The sequence below is a fragment of the Trachypithecus francoisi genome, unplaced genomic scaffold (genome assembly GCF_009764315.1).
Source record: "Trachypithecus francoisi isolate TF-2019V2 unplaced genomic scaffold, Tfra_2.0 Lachesis_group3, whole genome shotgun sequence".
Classification (NCBI taxonomy): Eukaryota; Metazoa; Chordata; class Mammalia; order Primates; family Cercopithecidae; genus Trachypithecus; species Trachypithecus francoisi.
Genome location: NW_022681468.1, coordinates 149,561,671 through 149,578,051, shown reverse-complemented (window position 1 = coordinate 149,578,051; position 16,381 = coordinate 149,561,671). Strand labels below are relative to the sequence as shown.

At 47.4% G+C, this 16,381-nt stretch overlaps 1 protein-coding gene across 2 annotated transcripts in view; it reads right to left on the bottom strand.

Annotated features, from left to right (window-relative positions):
- The window catches only part of DNAJC17 (DnaJ heat shock protein family (Hsp40) member C17), a 44,087-nt gene that overhangs the window by 11,300 nt on the left and 16,406 nt on the right, over positions 1-16,381 (bottom strand). For both annotated transcript variants that reach the window (XM_033190528.1, XM_033190529.1), the window contains exons 2-4: positions 2,087-2,156; positions 1,691-1,749; positions 1,368-1,455 (exon numbers count right to left, since the gene is read on the bottom strand). In XM_033190528.1, the coding sequence (XP_033046419.1) occupies positions 1,368-1,455; positions 1,691-1,749; positions 2,087-2,156 (217 nt within the window). The remainder of the gene's footprint in view (positions 1-1,367; positions 1,456-1,690; positions 1,750-2,086; positions 2,157-16,381) is intronic.

The window sequence follows — 16,381 nt, the reverse complement described above, 5'->3', positions numbered from 1 at the left end:
CTCTACTAAAAAAAAAAAAAAAAAAAAAAAAGATTCAGCCAGAAATGGTGAATACAAGCACCAGTTTTTTGTTTGTGTGTTTGTTTGTTTGTTTTCTGAGATGGAGTCTTGCTCTGTTGCTCAGGCTACAGTGCAGCAGCGTGATCTCGGCTCACTGCAACCTCTGCCTCCCGAATTCAAAGCAATTCTCTGCCTCAGCTTCTCGAGTAGTTGGGATTACAGGCGCCCGCCACCACACCCGGCTAATTTTTGTTTTTTTAGTAGAGAAGGGGTTTTACCATCTTGGCCAGGCTGGTCTTGAACTCCTGACCTCGTGATCCACCCACCTCGGTCTCCCAAAGTGCTGCGATTACAGGCGTGAGCCACCGCACCTGGCCACAAGCACCAATTTTACTCACACTGGATAAGTTTAAATCCCAGCTCCGGCAAGCTCTTAAACTTTCGGTGCCTTAGCTCCTTTGCCTATAAAAAATGGCTTCAGAGGCCAGGTGCAGCAGCTCACCGTTGTAATACCAGCACTTTGGGAGGCTGAGGTGGATAGCTTGACGCCAGGAGTTTAAGACCAGCCTGGCCAACATTGTGAAACTCCATCTGTACAAAAACTGAACAAAATTAGCTGGGCATGGTGGTGCACATTTGTAGTCCCACTACTCAGGAGGCTGAGGAACGAGAATCACTTGAACCCAGGGGGTGGGGGTTGCAGTGAGCTGAGATCGTGCCACTGCACTCCACCCTAGGTGACAGGGTAAGACCCTGTCTCAAAAAACCATGTTTTGTTTTGTTTTTTTTTTTGAGACGGAGTCTCGCTCTGTCGCCCAGACTGGAGTGCAGTGGTGCGATCTCAGCTCACTGCAACCTCTGCCTCCCGGGTTCAAAGCAATTCTCTGCCTCAGCTTCTCCAGTAGCTGGGACTACAGGTGCCCGCCACCGCACCCGGCTAATTTTTTTGTATTTTTTTAGTAGAGACGGGGTTTCACCGTGTTAGCCAGATTGGTCTCGATCTCCTGACCTTGTGATCCACCCGCCTCAGCCTCCCAAAGCGCTGGGATTACAGGCGTGAGCCACCGTGCCCAGCCCCAAAAAACCGTGTTTTTAAAAAAGGTTTAGTACCCATACTTCCTTGTACAGTTATGACAATTAAAAGGACAATAAGGCATTTGTCACAATGCTTAGCTAATATTAAACCTTATTATTGTTATTATTCCTAAGAGTGTCTTTAGGAACCAACCTCTAAGAACAGCGTTTTGCCCAGAGCCTGAGCCAAAAGCCTTTGAGACGAGTTGCTGGAAGTGAAGCTTCAGGTGAGGGAGAGGAATGAAAATGACCACAGGAAACCACAGGCCACCGAGCACTATGATGGCACCTACCAAGCTTCACTTTCTTCCTTTTCTCATCTAGTTTCTGGGTCCTCTCTGCTGCCTGCTTCTTGGCTTTCCTGACCTTGTCATATGCAGCCTGGCAGGAGAAAGGGGCACAGGGCAGAGGGTCAGCCGGAGAGTAAAGACAGATTCCCCAGCAATCTGCCTGGCCCCTAGCCCAAGGGCCATCAGAGTGGCAGCCTGGTGACTGGGTCTCCTGGGCTTAGACAGCAAGGACTGTGCCACATGGCAAAGGGCAGAGGACCGAGGTTGAGGGGCAGCAGTAGTCTCTAATCAAGGGGGACGATTCCAATGAAGAAGGCTATGCTTACCCTTGCTGCAGCATCAGTCAGCACCTCCAAGGCCTGAGAAAGCTGGTGGAAGAGTTCAGCTAAACATAAGGATCAAAAAGAGAGAGAAGAAAAATAAAGTTAAGACTTTGTGATGGTGTGCTCCCTCAAAAAAAACAAACAAAAAAAAAACACTTCAAAAAAGCCACAGGATGGCAGAAAAGCCGACATCAGCAGATGACAGACCAATAAGGAGGGGTGAGCACGTCAGCAACTGACCAGACACCCCTAACATGAAGGGAAGCCCTGGGACCCACTGCCTGGAGCCAGGCTGTATGTGCCTACACCCCACAGCACTCACGTGCAGAGCTTACATCAGGAAACACAACGCCTGGGTGAGTGGCTCTCTTTCTCCCCATGCCCTTAGAAGAGACTCACCTGCTCTTGGATTATCTGGATTTTTGTCTGGGTGGCAGGAGAGGGCCTTCTGCCTATAGGCCTTCTTTACCTGGAAGAGTCAGACAGAAGACACTGTCATTCACTGTCATCCCAGGGACAAACAGGAAAACCTTGCTCAATGGGTAAGGGGAATCCCATGCACACCTAAAAGAGAAGCTGCTGGCGCCCACTTCCTAGCCACCAGGGAGACTTGCAATGAAGGAGGCCAAGGCCATGGAGGGAGCGAGCCACTGTTGCCCAGCATAGGAGCTGGGCCCACTTCCTGCCAAGTGCTCAGTCTCACCACTGCAGATGTCCACGGGCTGCTGAAACAGGCAGAAGCACAGTCAGTCCCCTGCTTTCTCTACAGCCACTCGCAGACAGGTACTCTACACATTCTCGGTGGGCCTATAAACTGGGGCAACCTATCTGGAGGAAAATTCAGCCATCAAAATTTAAAATGTTCTTTCCCTTTAACCCAGTCCTAGGAATCTGGACTTGTAGAAGTATGGCAAAATAAATATACAAGGATGTTCTCTATAAATTGTTGATACTAGCCAGCCAAGATCCCCATCAACAGGGAGACTCATTTAAAAGATTATGATTGGCCGGCGCGGTGGCTCACGCCCATAATCCCAGCACTTTGGGAGGCTGAGGTGGGCGGATCACCTGAGGTCAGGAGTTCAAGACCAGCCTAACATAGTGAAACCCCGTCTCTACTAAAAATACAAAAATTCGCTGGGTGTAGTGGCAGGCACATGTAATCCCAGCTACTCGGGAGGCTGAGGCAGGAGAATCGCTTGAACCCAGGAGACAGAGGTTGCAGTGAGCCGAAATCACGCCACTACACTCCGGCCTAGTGACAGAGCAAGATTCTGTCTCAAATAAAATATTATGATTGAGGCCAGGCGTGGCGGTTCATGCCTGTAATCATAACACTTAGGGAGGCCGAGGCGGGTGGATCACTTGAGGTCAGGAGTTGGAGACCAGCCTGGCCAACATGGCGAAACCTGGTCTCCACTAAAAATACAAAAATTAGCTGGGTGTGATGGCATATTCGCCTGTAATTCCAGCTACTTGGGAGGCTGAGGCATGAGAATAGCTTGATTCATGCGGGAGGCAGAGGCTGCAGTGAACCAAGATTGTGCCACTGCACTCCAGCCTGGGCAACACAGCGAGACTCCGTCTCAAAAAAAAAAAAAAAAAAAAAGATTACGATTGGCCAGACATGGTGGTTCATGCCTATAATCCTGGCACTTTGGGAGGCTGAGGTGCACGGATCACTTGAGGTCAGGAGTTCAAGGCCAGCCTGGCCAACATTGCAAAACCCTGTCTCTATTAAAAACACAAATATAAGCTGGGCATGGTGGCGTGCACCTGTAGACCCAGCTACTCCGGAGACTGAGGCAGAAGACTCACTTAAGCCCCAGAGGCAGACGTTGCAGTGAGCCGAGATCACGCCATTGCACTCCAACCTGAGTGACAGAGGAAGACCCTGTCTCAAAAAAATAACAAAAAGTAAATTTAAAAAAGTTTGTTCAGGAATTTGCTACACTTATTAAAAAAATTTTTTAAAGATTATAATAGATAGAGGTATCCATGTTCTGACATAGATCTTACTATAAACTTTTGAGTTTAGGCTGGGTGCAGTGGCTCACGCCTGTAATCCCAGCACTTTGGGAGGCCCAGATGGGTGGATCATGAGGTCAGGAGATCGAGACCATCCTGGCTAACACGGTGAAACCCCGTCTCTACTAAAAATACAAAATTAGCCGGGCGTGGTGGCGGGCGCCTGTAGTCCCAGCTACACAGAAAGCTTAGGCAGGAGAATGGTGTGAACCCGGGAGGCGGAGGTTGCAGTGAGCCAAGATAGCACCACTGCACTCCAGCCTGGGTGACACAGCAAGACTGTGTCTCAAAAAAAAAAAAAACTTTTGAGTTTAAAACAAACAAATGGCCTGGGTGCAGTGGCTCACACCTGTAATCCCAGCACTTTGGGAAGCTGAGGTGGGAGGATTGCTTAAGCTCAGGAGTGTAAGACCAGCCTGAGCAATATAGTAAGACCTCATCGCTGCTAAAAATAAAAAATTAGCCAGGTGCGGTGGTTCATGCCTGTAATCCCAGCACTCTGAGAGGCCAAGGAGGGAGGATCACGAGGTCAGGAGATCAAGACCATTCTGGCTAACACGGTGAAACCCAGTCTCTATTAAAAATACAAAAAATTAGCCGGGCATGGTAGCATGTGCCTGTAGTCCCAGCTACTCAGGAGGCTGAGGCAGGAGAATTGCTTGAACCTGGGAGGCAGAGGTTGCAGTGAGCTGAGATCATGCCATTGCACTCCAGCCTGGGCGAGCGAGACTCTGTCTCAAAAAAAAAATTTTTTTTGTCAGGTGTGCTGGTGCATGCATGTAGTCCCAGCTACTTAGGGCGCTGAGGCGAGAGGATCGCTTGAGCCCAGGAGTTCCAGCCCAGCCTGGGCAACATGGCAAGACCTCAACACTATAAAAATTTTTTAAACATGAGCCAGGTGTGGTAACATGTGCCTCTGTCCCCCTACTCAGGAGGCTGAGGTGGGAGGCTCACTGGAGCCAGGGAGGATGAAGCTGTAGTGAGCATGTTCACACCATTGCACTTCAGCCTAGGTGACAGAGTGAGACCTTGTCTCAAAAAAAAAAAAAATAAAAATAAATTAAATTAAAATAAAAAATTAGCTGGGCATAGTGGTGCATGCCTCTAATACCAGCTACTAAGGAAGCTGAGGTGGGAGGATCACCTCAGCCAAGGATTTTGAGGCTGCAGTGAGCTATGATGATACCATTGCACTCCAGCCTGGGTGACAGAGCAAGACCCTCTCTCTTAAATAAAGAAACCCCAATATTTCTTACATAAGTAAAAATAAACACAGCTACCAAGATTCTCTTTCATGTGTTACCTAATAGCTGCTGTAAGTGAAGACAGGGTACACAACCCCAGAATCCGTCCTCTGCCTCCAAGGCCTTTGGTTTCTCCCTTCTGCTCAGTGTGTTACCTGCTGCTCAAACCTCCTGGAGGAAGAGCTAAGCAGATTGGATTTCTAAGCTTCCAAGATGGACGTAAGAAATGCTTCTACGCCCAGGTGTGCTACCTAAGGCCTTTCAGAGGTAAGCAGCCAGCATCCACCAGGTGAACACCTGCTGGGCAACTCCTAAGTCCATGAGGCAGCCACGGGCCCAGGACCTCTGGGGGTGTGCTGCCACCTGCTGGGCCACAGCCAGGGCACCTGCCAGGGCAACCCAAGCTGTTTGGTTCTCCCGATTGGACTGCACTGGAGGCAGCAGGAACCACCCAGGATAGGCACTGGGCAGAGAGGGTGTAGACGTGCCGCCCGCCTTCCCAATCGCCCACTGAAGCACACCTGCCCTGCTTGCTCACTTCCCACCCTAACCCTCCCTCCCTAGCTCTGTTTTCACTACAAAAAAGAACAATATTAAGGGAAAGGAGGTGCTAGCTTAAGACAGTGTCATCTTTACTTTTTAGGTCGCTTATCATTCGTCTTTTCTCTTTTGCTCTCTTTGCCTGCTTTATTGTGCCCCCAGCCTCATTCCTTTACTGAACATTTTTTATATTTCAGGGCCCTTTGTTTGCTTTTTTTCAATAAGTAAAACAATATCAACAATATTATAAAGATGTTCTTTCTCAATGTCCCCAGCCCTCTGACATCAAGGTTCATTCCCACACATATAAGCACTTACACACACTGATAGGAGTCTGTTGGGTGTTTGTTCCTAGCCTCTGGTCCTCTCCTCTCTGATCCTATCTCCACCCTCTCTCTGGGATGGGTGAGAGGAAGGGGGGGGGTGGTCCATGTCCCATTATCTATGGCATCACCTGCAACTCTACCTTCAAGATGAACTTCCTCAGGACTAGGAGTAGGAGCCTTGCCCCAGGGATGTAGGGGGTTTTGTGGAAGATGTTTTATTTTGTATCATGGGGCTCTTTCAAAGTGGTGTAGGCTGGGCACGCGTGGCTCACGCCTGTAATCCCATTGCTTTGGGAAGCTGAGGTGGGTGGATCACTTGAGGTCTGGCGTTTGAGACCAGCCTGGCCAACATGGTGAAACCCTGTATCTACTAAAAATATAAAAATTAGCTGGGAGTGGTGGCGCACGCCAGGCGGCCTGGGCGACACAGCAAGACTCTGTCGCAGCTACTTGGGAAGCTGAGGCAGAAGAATCACTTGAATCTGGGAGGCAGAGGCTACAGTGAGCTGAGACTGTGTCACTGCACTCCAGCCTGGGTGACAGAGTAAGGCTCTGTCTCAAAAAATAAAAAACAAATAAAATGGTTTGTATGCTCCTTTTTGTAAATCTGAGAGGGGGAGTGAGTGTGAAGAAGGAGCAGGCTGGGTCTGGTGGCTCACGCCTGTAATCCTGGCACTTTGGGAGGCCGAGGAGGGCCAATCACTTGAGGTCAGGAATTCAAGATCAGCCTGGCCAATGTGGTAAAACCCTGTCTCTACCAAAAATACAAAAATTAGCTGGGTGTGGTGGCACACGCCTGTAGTCCCAGCTACTAGGGAGGCTGAGGCAGGAATCTGGGAGGCAGAGGCTACAGTGAGCCGAGATTGCACCACTGCACTCCAGCCTGGGCGACAAAAGTAAATTCTATCTCAAAAAAAAGAAGAAGAAGAAGAAGGAGCAGTAAGAAAGCAAGACAGAAGGGGTGTCCAGCAGTGGTATCTCCTTCATTTTCTTTCCTTTTTTTGAGAGAATGCTTTCTGAATTTTATTCTAAGAGAATGATAAATATTGTTTTGTGTTTCATAATTTGAGTATTGGAATTTTGGTTTTTCACTGTAATAGGAAAATAAAATTATTCAAACTGAAAAATAATTATGTAATAATGATAAATTAATCTACAGATTAATTTGCTTCCTTGTCAATTCTCTTTCCAGAATGTGTTCCTTTAATAAGCAACTTGAAGAAGCTGATTGGAAAAAAAAAAAAAAAGTCAAGTGTCTTTAAGAGTCTCAGCCGGGCGCGGTGGCTCAAGCCTGTCATCCCAGCACTTTGGGAGGCCGAGGCGGGTGGATCACGAGGTCAGGAGATCAAGACCATCCTGGCTAACAGGGTGAAACCCCGTCTCTACTAAAAATACAAAAAACTAGCCGGGCGGCCTGGGCGACACAGCAAGACTCTGTCTCAAAAAAAAAAAAAAAAAAAAAAAAAAAGAGTCTCATCAGATTTTATTTGATGCAACTAGTTACAACTGTGACAAGGTTCTCTCACTCCCCACCTGGGTGAACCCCATCCTACCCCTGGCCCCTCTAGCCTCCCACACTCCCAACGTTTACAACAAAACACGACTGCCCCAATCCATTTGATGTATCCTAGACCCCCATTCCCTCAACGGCCTGGCGTGTGCCTCGGCTTCCAAACCACCTTTTGAAAGTATACAGAGCTGAACATTCCGTATTTCCAGGTCCTTTAGGAAAACACTGCCAGTCTCATATACTGGCTAGGTATTAGCAGGGAGAGAAGTAAGGTCCCTAAAGAGCTCTCCGAGAGCCCCTTGGTGCAGCACTGCACTGACCCCACCTTGTGTGTTTGCTGATGGAGATCTAGGATATGCAGGTTCTGATTGGGAGACGGGGAATACGGAGAACAATCAGGCATGTTCTCTGACACTGACGAAGGATACTGTTTAGCAAAGAGGATGCCAGGGAAAGCAATTGGTTCCAATTACAATGTGTGAGATGCCTAAAAGTGGTCCATAAGAATGGGAACACAGAGAAGGTAGCAACTAATTTAGCTCTGAAGGCTTCCCGGAGGAGGCAGTATCTGAGCTGGGTCTGGAAAGGTGAGTCGTTTTCCAGGCAGAGAGCCCGAAAAAGCCTTCAAAACAGAGGGTATAAGAGTTTAGACTTCTCCAGACCAACTCAGAGGAGAAACAGAAAAGTTCTGCTTTAAGGAGGAAAAGGTACTGAGAACAGAAAAGAACATGAAAAAAGACATATTTGCAATAAAACATGGAAATAAAAAATAGATTTTTCTGTCAAAGGACATTTTGGTTAATTAAAAAACTTCAACCAAAAAATGTCATAGGGCTGGGTACAGTGGCGCATGCCTGTAGTTCCAGCACTTTGGGAGGCCAAGGCGGGAGGACTGTTTGAGCCTGGGAGTTCAAGGCCAACCTGGGGAACATAGTGAGACCCCATCTCCACAAAAAATTTAAAAATGAGCTGGGTTTAGTGGCATGCAATTCAAGAAGCTGAAGTGGGAGGATCACTTGAGCCCAGGAGTTTGCAGCTACAGTGAGCCATGATCTCACCACTGCACTCCAGCCTGGGAGACAGAACAAGAACCTGTCTTTAAAAAAAAAAAAAAAAATTAATAGAAGAAAACTGTAGGAAAAGAACAATGTGTACAAACAGATTTCAATGTACAGACCTGGGATAAAGAAATGTTGGGGAATAGGGGTAGGATACATACAGGCAAAGAAACGCAAACCGGGCCCAGGAAGAGGAGAAAACAGGGATTTAAAAATGATAAAGTTGGCCGGGCGCGGTGGCTCACGCCTGTAATCCCAGCACTTTGGGAGGCCAAGGCGGGCGGATCACAAGGTCAGGAGATCCAGACCATCCTGGCTAACACGGTGAAACCCCGTCTCTACTAAAAATACAAAAAACTAGCCGGGCGAGGTGGCGGGCACCTGTAGTCCCAGCTACTCGGGAGGCTGAAGCAGGAGAATGGCTGAACCCGGGAAGCAGAGGATGCAGTGAGCCGAGATTGCGCCATTGCACTCCAGCCTGGGCAACAGAGCAAGACTCCGTCTCAAAAAAAATAATAAAATCATAGATAAAAATTAAAAGACAAGATACATGAAAACTGAGGGAAGGATCTGCATGAAATATGACAGACAACACAGTCTTGACTACATCAAGAATTCATACAGAGTCCTAAGAAAAAAACAAACAAAACAAGAAAATAGAGAAGGAACATGAAGAGAGAAGTCACAAACAAATATGAATGGTTAATAACATGAAAAATGTTCAACCTCAAACATTAAAACCCATTTTTCACCTGTCAGTCAACAGCTAAATGGCAAGTTAAGGCCGGGCACGGTGGCTCATGCCTGTAATCCCAGCACTTTGGGAGGCTGAGGTGGGTGGATCACCTGAGGTCAGGAGTTCGAGACCAGCCTGACCAACACAGAGGAACCCCGTCTCTACTAAAAATACAAAATTAGCTGGGCAGGGTGGCGCACGCTTGAAATCCCAGTTACTCGGGAGGCTGAGGCAGGAGAATTGATTGAACCCAGGAGGCAGAAGTTGTGGTGAGCTGAGATCGTACCACTGCACTCCAGCCTGGGCAACAAGAGCAAAACTCCATCTCAAAAATAAATAAATAAAATAAAATAAAATAAAAATGGCATGTTAGTGGCGCTGTGGTGAATGTGTACACTGACATGAGGGTTCTGGAACACAGTCTGACGTGCACATCAGGAAGCTCTGAAGAGCCGATTGAGAGCAAGGCCCCTGTAAGAGTTTATTCTAAAGAAATCCTTAGAAATTCATACAATATCTATAAACACTGCTGTTCATTTATACCATTAGTCATAATACAGAAAAGTCAGGAATCATTTACATTCCAAAACAACAAAAATAGCAGCTAGCACTTACACACTGCTTGCCATATGGCAAGCTCTATTTGAAGCGCTTTCCGTATATTAACTTATTTAACTCTTAAAGCCCCGATGAGGTAGAAATTAGTATCCTCCTCATTTCACAAATGCGGAAACTAAGACGTAAGGGTTAATTATGATACCAAAAATCCATTCAATGAAAAGCCATAGAAATATTACTTTAGGCAAGAAGTATTCTATATTCTACCCCAGTCAATGACCACAGAAAAAACAGTGGCCACCACCCCACCCGCGCCATCAAAGGCCAGGTAGAGAGCAGACTTCCACTCTTGCCACCCCAAACCTCTGCCAGAGTGGTGTCAGATAAGCCCAAACACGGAGGCTCGGACTTTCATCCCCACCAGACAGAAATACAAAAATATAAAAATATCTCTGTGCTGGCTGTGTTGGCTCACACCTGTAATCCCAGCACTTTGGGAGGCTGAGGCGGGCAGATCACCTGAGGTCAGGGGTTCGAGACCAGCTTGGCCAACATGGTGAAACCCCGTCGCTACTAAAAATACAAAAATTAGCTGGGCATGGTGGCGGGAGCCTGTAATCCCAGCTACTCGGAAGGCTGAGGCAGGACAATCCCTTGAACCTAGCAGGCGGAGGTTGCAGTGAGCTGAGATTACACCATTGCACTCCAGCCTGGGAGGGAAGAGCGAAAGTCCATAACAACAACAACAACACAACAACAACAACAACAACTCTGAAAGAAAAGGGATATCCCTGAAAAACCTTCTGGTCTCAGTATAATTTATTATTAAATAATCCTACCTTATAAACAGCTGAAAGAAAGGGTTACAGCTGATACTTACTTTCTATAAGCTTGTATTACTTTCCAAGTGATACAAGAAAAAAACTGGTAAGAAACAAAAACAAAATTGTTTAGCTTCTTTCTACAATTCTAAGCTAGGAGGCAGCACGGTTCACTAAAAGAGGGCAAGTTCCGGAGTCTGACAGATGTATTTTCTACATACTAATAGCATGACCTTGGGCAAATTACTGAAGCTCACACAGCCTTAGGGGCTTCAACATCAAAGTGAGAAGAATAAGCCCTACACGCAGGGCTACTGGAAAGAAAATGATCTGTGTAAGCACCTGACAAAAACTATGTGCTTCTTACAAGTTCCCAAACCTTTCTCTCCTCTACTTCTGGAAGAGGGTAAACTGTGACACCAGGCCAGCAGGATGCCAAATGGACAGGAATTCAGGAATGGACCCTGGTCCACAGTGGATACAGGTCAACTCCACTTGAATTCTCTAGGTGGACACGGCTGGATTTGAGTCTGCGGGGGGGTAGATCTAAAATTCAATCCTGGGTTAACTCCCGGGGTCTCTGAAATACTCTCATTCAAGGGGCAGAAGGGATGGGTAGGTAGCCTGAGATTTTCCAGCGTGGCCTTGAATCAAAACCCAGCTGACCTAAGAATGTTGGTCAGGTATGTCTGTCTTGATTAACTAGTTATTACTATATTTAACTGCTAAACCTGCCCTGGGCAGGGCCCATCCCTTGGTTTTAGCCTGGAAGACCAGTTTTGACTTTGAACCGGTTGGCCTAGAATTTGGTGCTTTGTGCTACAAACTAGATTCCCAGCTTTGCCCAGCCCTCCTGGAGCTGACTGCTGCCTGAAGAATTTCTCACCATGTAAACACAACTCTCCTAAAGCAGGTCTTTGAAAAAGCTTCCGTTCTCAGTATTGTTTATTATTAAATAATCCTACCTTATGAACAGCTCAAAAGGCTAGATTCAGGGTAAAAATGTGCAACAATATTTTTTATAACTATCCTAAAGTTGGGAAGGAGAGGAACTTTCAGAAGAACAAGAAATAGAGGGGCCATCCTCTAAAATCTTACTCCTCATGATGTAGGATAGACAGGACTGCTGAAACCCAGGAATCCCAGGTTGGAAGCTCCTACAGAAACTGAGTCTGGCCCAGGTCCAGTGGCTCATGCCTGTAATCCCAGCATTTTGGGAGGCTGAGGCGGGAGGATCACTTGAGCTCAGGAGTTTGAGACCACTCTGGGCAACATAGCAAGACCCCATCTCTAAAAAAAGAAAGAAAGAAACTGTGTCTGCAGGTGCTGGGATCACTTAGGCAGAGCTGAAGCAGCCACAGCAAGGTGCGGAAGGCTCCTAGAGCCTTCATTTGCAGCTTTCCTTCTTTACCCATAAGTTTCCCCTAAATCACCTGGTCTCTCTAGCACTTAAAGACACTTGCATTTCTGAGGTTTCACAAAGCATCCAGGTGACAGTTCAAATGTTTCCAACCCAAAGTTCCCCGTCCAGATCATGGCTTTTCAGAGGACAAGCTCTTTCCAAGGCCTAGCCCCAGAAGGACGAAGATCTCAGATAAATGTAAGCTCCGCGAGGACTTCAAACTCCAATTTGCAGAAACGTGGTCTTTCTCCTGATGTCTTTCTAAAAACCTCACTGTCTACCACCCTTTTTCAATCCTAGACTGGTTGAGTTTAATCTGTCTTTGATGTCTCAGGATCATCATCCAGAACATAAACTACCGAATAGTATGACACGTTCTGCGGAGAGCAGCGTCAGGCTTTTCATTTGCTTCCCTAGGTGGTGAGGATTTCAAAATCTACTCTTTTAATAGTTTTCCTATTACTTCCTTAGTTGGCCTCTACTAGACCGCCAGATGCCAGCCCTTCCCTAGAAGTGCTGCTCATCTGCTGCTTCTTTTCTGGTACGGTCTGGAGAAACAGAGAAGCTGGTTATAACAGCTTATTCAATGGGAGCATAAGGGTATAGGAAGGTATGGGGGTTCCCCTTACAAATAAAGTGGATGTACTTAGGAGGCAGGGAGTTCTGCTTCTCCCCAGGGTCCAGAACAGTGAACAGCACCTGGAACTCAGCAGGCACACAATAAATATCTGTTGCATGAATCGGCAAACATTCATTTGTTCTCAACCAAAACACAATCGGAAACCTCAACTATGTCAATTACTTCAGACCCACTGAGGAGCAGAAGGAAGAAGCAGAAGGAGCAGATCCTAGGAGATCTGACCACTATTTCACAATTTCTCCTCGTCCCTGCTAACACTTCCTCTTAAAAAACCAAGTCTGGGAAAGGGAAGGAATTACTAAAGCAGATGCCAGGATAACCACAGTGGGAACTAAATGTTATCCCCGCACTGCCCACATCAGACAATGAATAATAAATTGGCAGTCACCCAGCCCTTCCCCCGGAAGCTCCATCCGGTTCTACCACTTTCAGCAACCTGAACCCAGAGCAGGAGAGCGAGGCTGGGAGCTGGGTCTCTAGCCACCTCCACTGAGCTTTGCCGCAGGCACACAGCAGGGCCTCTGACATCCACCTGCCTCCAGTTTCACCTCTTGAAGGGGGAAGGAACTCCTGACTCACCCAAAAAGCAAAGTGCTAAGGGATCCAATAAATAGAAAATAGCTATCATTAACTTAAAAGAAAGGTGCCCTACAAAGAAGGATCATTATTTTTTTAAAGGCTGCTGTCCTTTCTTATAATAAAACTTGGAGCCAGGTAAGTAAGTGGTACAAGTAATGAGGCCCAGGCTGAGAGGTTAGACTTAGATAAGGAGGACACAGAGGGAGGCAGCTCTATGTGACAACAAGCACTGACTGGACAAAGAATCTCAGATGAATCAGCTGGAAACCCATTGCCAGCCCCAGTTCCAGGCACAGGGACAGTGAGTGATAAGAGCAGGGGCAGCTACATCTCCCCAAGCCCGGAGAGGCAGATGCCTCCCCATCCCCTCTGGGGTTCCTCTGGCAGGAACCCCAGAGGTACGTGACTGCCTGATGTCACACGCAGGAAGCAAACCACAGAGCTCTGGGCACCTGTCTAAAAGTCCCCTCTGGCTAGGCATTGTGGCTGATGCCTGTAATCCTAACACTTTGGGAGGCCAAAGCAAGAGGATCGCTTGAAGCCAGGAGTTCAAGACCAGCATGGGCAACAAAGCGAACCGCACCTCTACAAAAAATTTAAAAATGAGCCAGGCGTGGTGGCATGCACCTGGAGTCCCAGCTACTTGGGGGGCTGGGAAGGATTATTTGAGTCCAGGAGTTTGAGGCTGCAGTGAGCTGTCATCATGCCATGGCATGCCAGCCTGGGCAACAGAGTGAGATCCATCTCTTTAAGTAAACAGAAATAAATAAAAATAAAAGTCCCCTCTGCCTGAAAGATCGATCCTTTCATTCCTTGGAGCCTGTGACCCCTGTTGGGACAGCACTACAGAGAAATCCCCAAATGTCTGGGCACTGTACAACCTGTGGGCTGCTCTGAAGACTAGGCACAAGCAGAGAGCCGGCCAACCGCAGACAGTCCCTCAGCTCAATGCTCCTAAAACATGGGCCTGCTGGTGATACCAAGGTAATACCCGAGAACCTGGGCCTCACACTGACGTCCCTCTCAGGCTGATAACCATGGCCTATGGTTCAGTCTCAGAACAGGGGCCTGTGCCACCTGGAACACCTGGGGCAACACATGGAGCCTGGCCTGCTTCTACCCAAATGATGATCCTTGTACCCCCTTTGGGCTCTGGTTCCTCAGTCCATCCTGAGGTCACTCCTCCCACCCCCCTGGCTCTCATCTCCAGGTCCCCATTCCTTCACTGCCCCACAGTACTCCCTCCTGTCCTGCCCTCCTCAGTCCACTTCCCCAGACCAGCCCACCTGAAGCCCAGTCTACAGCCCTCTTTCTCCTCCTCAGACGCCACCCTGCTCTCTGGCCCACCTCCTCCCTTTTAACCTTATCCTAACCACCGCTATATTAGGCTCAGACCCCAAAAGCCTTTCCCACCTTCTTCTCTCAGATTGTAGATTCTTACTGCCCAGATCTGCCAGAAACATCTTTCCACTGGCTGCTGTCACTCTTAACCCCTAGAGGCCTGGGTCTCTAGCCCCAGAGCCACTTTCTCTGCCCAGTCTCTGCCCTTTCCCAGGGGGTAGAACTCCTTTCCTCTGGGCCCTGGTACTTCCTACATTTCATTCCTTTCTGTCTTCCCTTAATGCATTGTTTCCTTTATAAACAAATTTGTATAGTAAAAAGAAATTAGTTGATTTCGGGAGGCTGAGGCAGGAGAATGGCATGAACCCGGGCGGCGGAGCTTGCAGTGAGCTGAGATTGCACCACTGGACTCCAGCCTGGATGACAGAGCGAGACTCCATCTCAAAAAAAAAAAAAAAAAGAAAAGAAAAAAAAAGAAATTAGTTAATTTAGTGAAAATAACTGAATAACAATACTCAGGAACAGCAAAAATAGGGAAAGTGTTATGCAAATGGAAAACATTTTGAACGCCACTAACTTAACTGAAATGGAAACTGTGCTATGGTAGTTTTAACACAAATCTTAACACAATTCCTTAAGCTGTTCAGAGCAGCTTACTACCTGCTGGGTTTACCCAAGTCCCAGGCAGGTAAAATCTCTCTGTGTCGCAGATGGGGTTGCGAGACTCTCTGGGGCCCACAGACCCGTCTCCTGTAGATCTAACTGCTCCTGAAGTGTGGGTCGTGGAAAAAGTTCTGAAAGAGGAGTAGAAAATTCAGGCGTGGGCCGGGAGCAGTGGCTCACGCCTGTGATACAAACACTTTGCGAGGCTGAGGCGGGAGGATCACTTGAGGTCAGGAGTTTGAGATCAGCCTGGCCAACACGGTGAAACCCTGTCTCTACTAAAAACACAAAAATCAGCCGGGCGTGGTGGCACATCACACGCCTGTAGTGCCAGCTACTCGGGAGGCTGAGGTATGAGAATGGCTTGAACCTAGGAGGCGGAGATTGCAGTGAGCCAAGATCGTGCCACTGCACTCCAGCCTGGGCAACAGAGCGAGGCTGTCTTTCCAAATAACAAGAAAATTCAGGTGTGGGTAGGGGCTCTGCAATAACCAGCCACCTTATGCTGAGCGAATCACTTAAACTCTTGGGAGTCTTTGTTTCCACATCTATAAACTGGTGCCAATAGTCCTTGCCTACCTCACAGGCTTGTTTTGAAGGTCACATCAAATGAGACAATTTATGTGAAAGCACTTTGGTGTCATATAAATTATCTTGAATGCTAATGAATTGCTTACAGCTTACAAACACAAATGAATCATTCCTTTTGACTTAACAGGCAGCTAAGTAACTTCAAAAATCCAGAGCTTCAGCCAGACAGCTTTGGTGAAACCAGGCTTGGAAAAAATAACTTAAAAATAAATTTAAAAAATAGGCCAGGTGCGGTGACTCACACCTGTAATCCCAGCACTTTTGAAGGCCAAGGTGGGAGGATCCCTTGAGCCCAGGAGTTCAAGACCAGCCTGGACAATACAGAGAGATCTTGCCTCTAAAAAAATATAATAAACAAACAAACAAATAAATAAATAAATAATGTGGTAATATATTGAGGCTACAAAAAAATTTTAAAAAGGCTGGGCGTGGTGGCTCATGACTGTAATCCCAGCACTTTGGGAGGCTGAGGCAGGCGATCACCTGAGGTCAGAAGTTTGAGACCAGCCTGGCCAACACGGTAAAACCCCATCTCTACTAAAAATACAAAAATTAGCTGGGTATTGTGGCGTGTGCCTGTAGACCCAGCTACTCGGGAGGCTGAGGGAGAGGAATCACTTGAACCCGGGAGGCAGAGGTTGCAGTGAGCCAAGATCG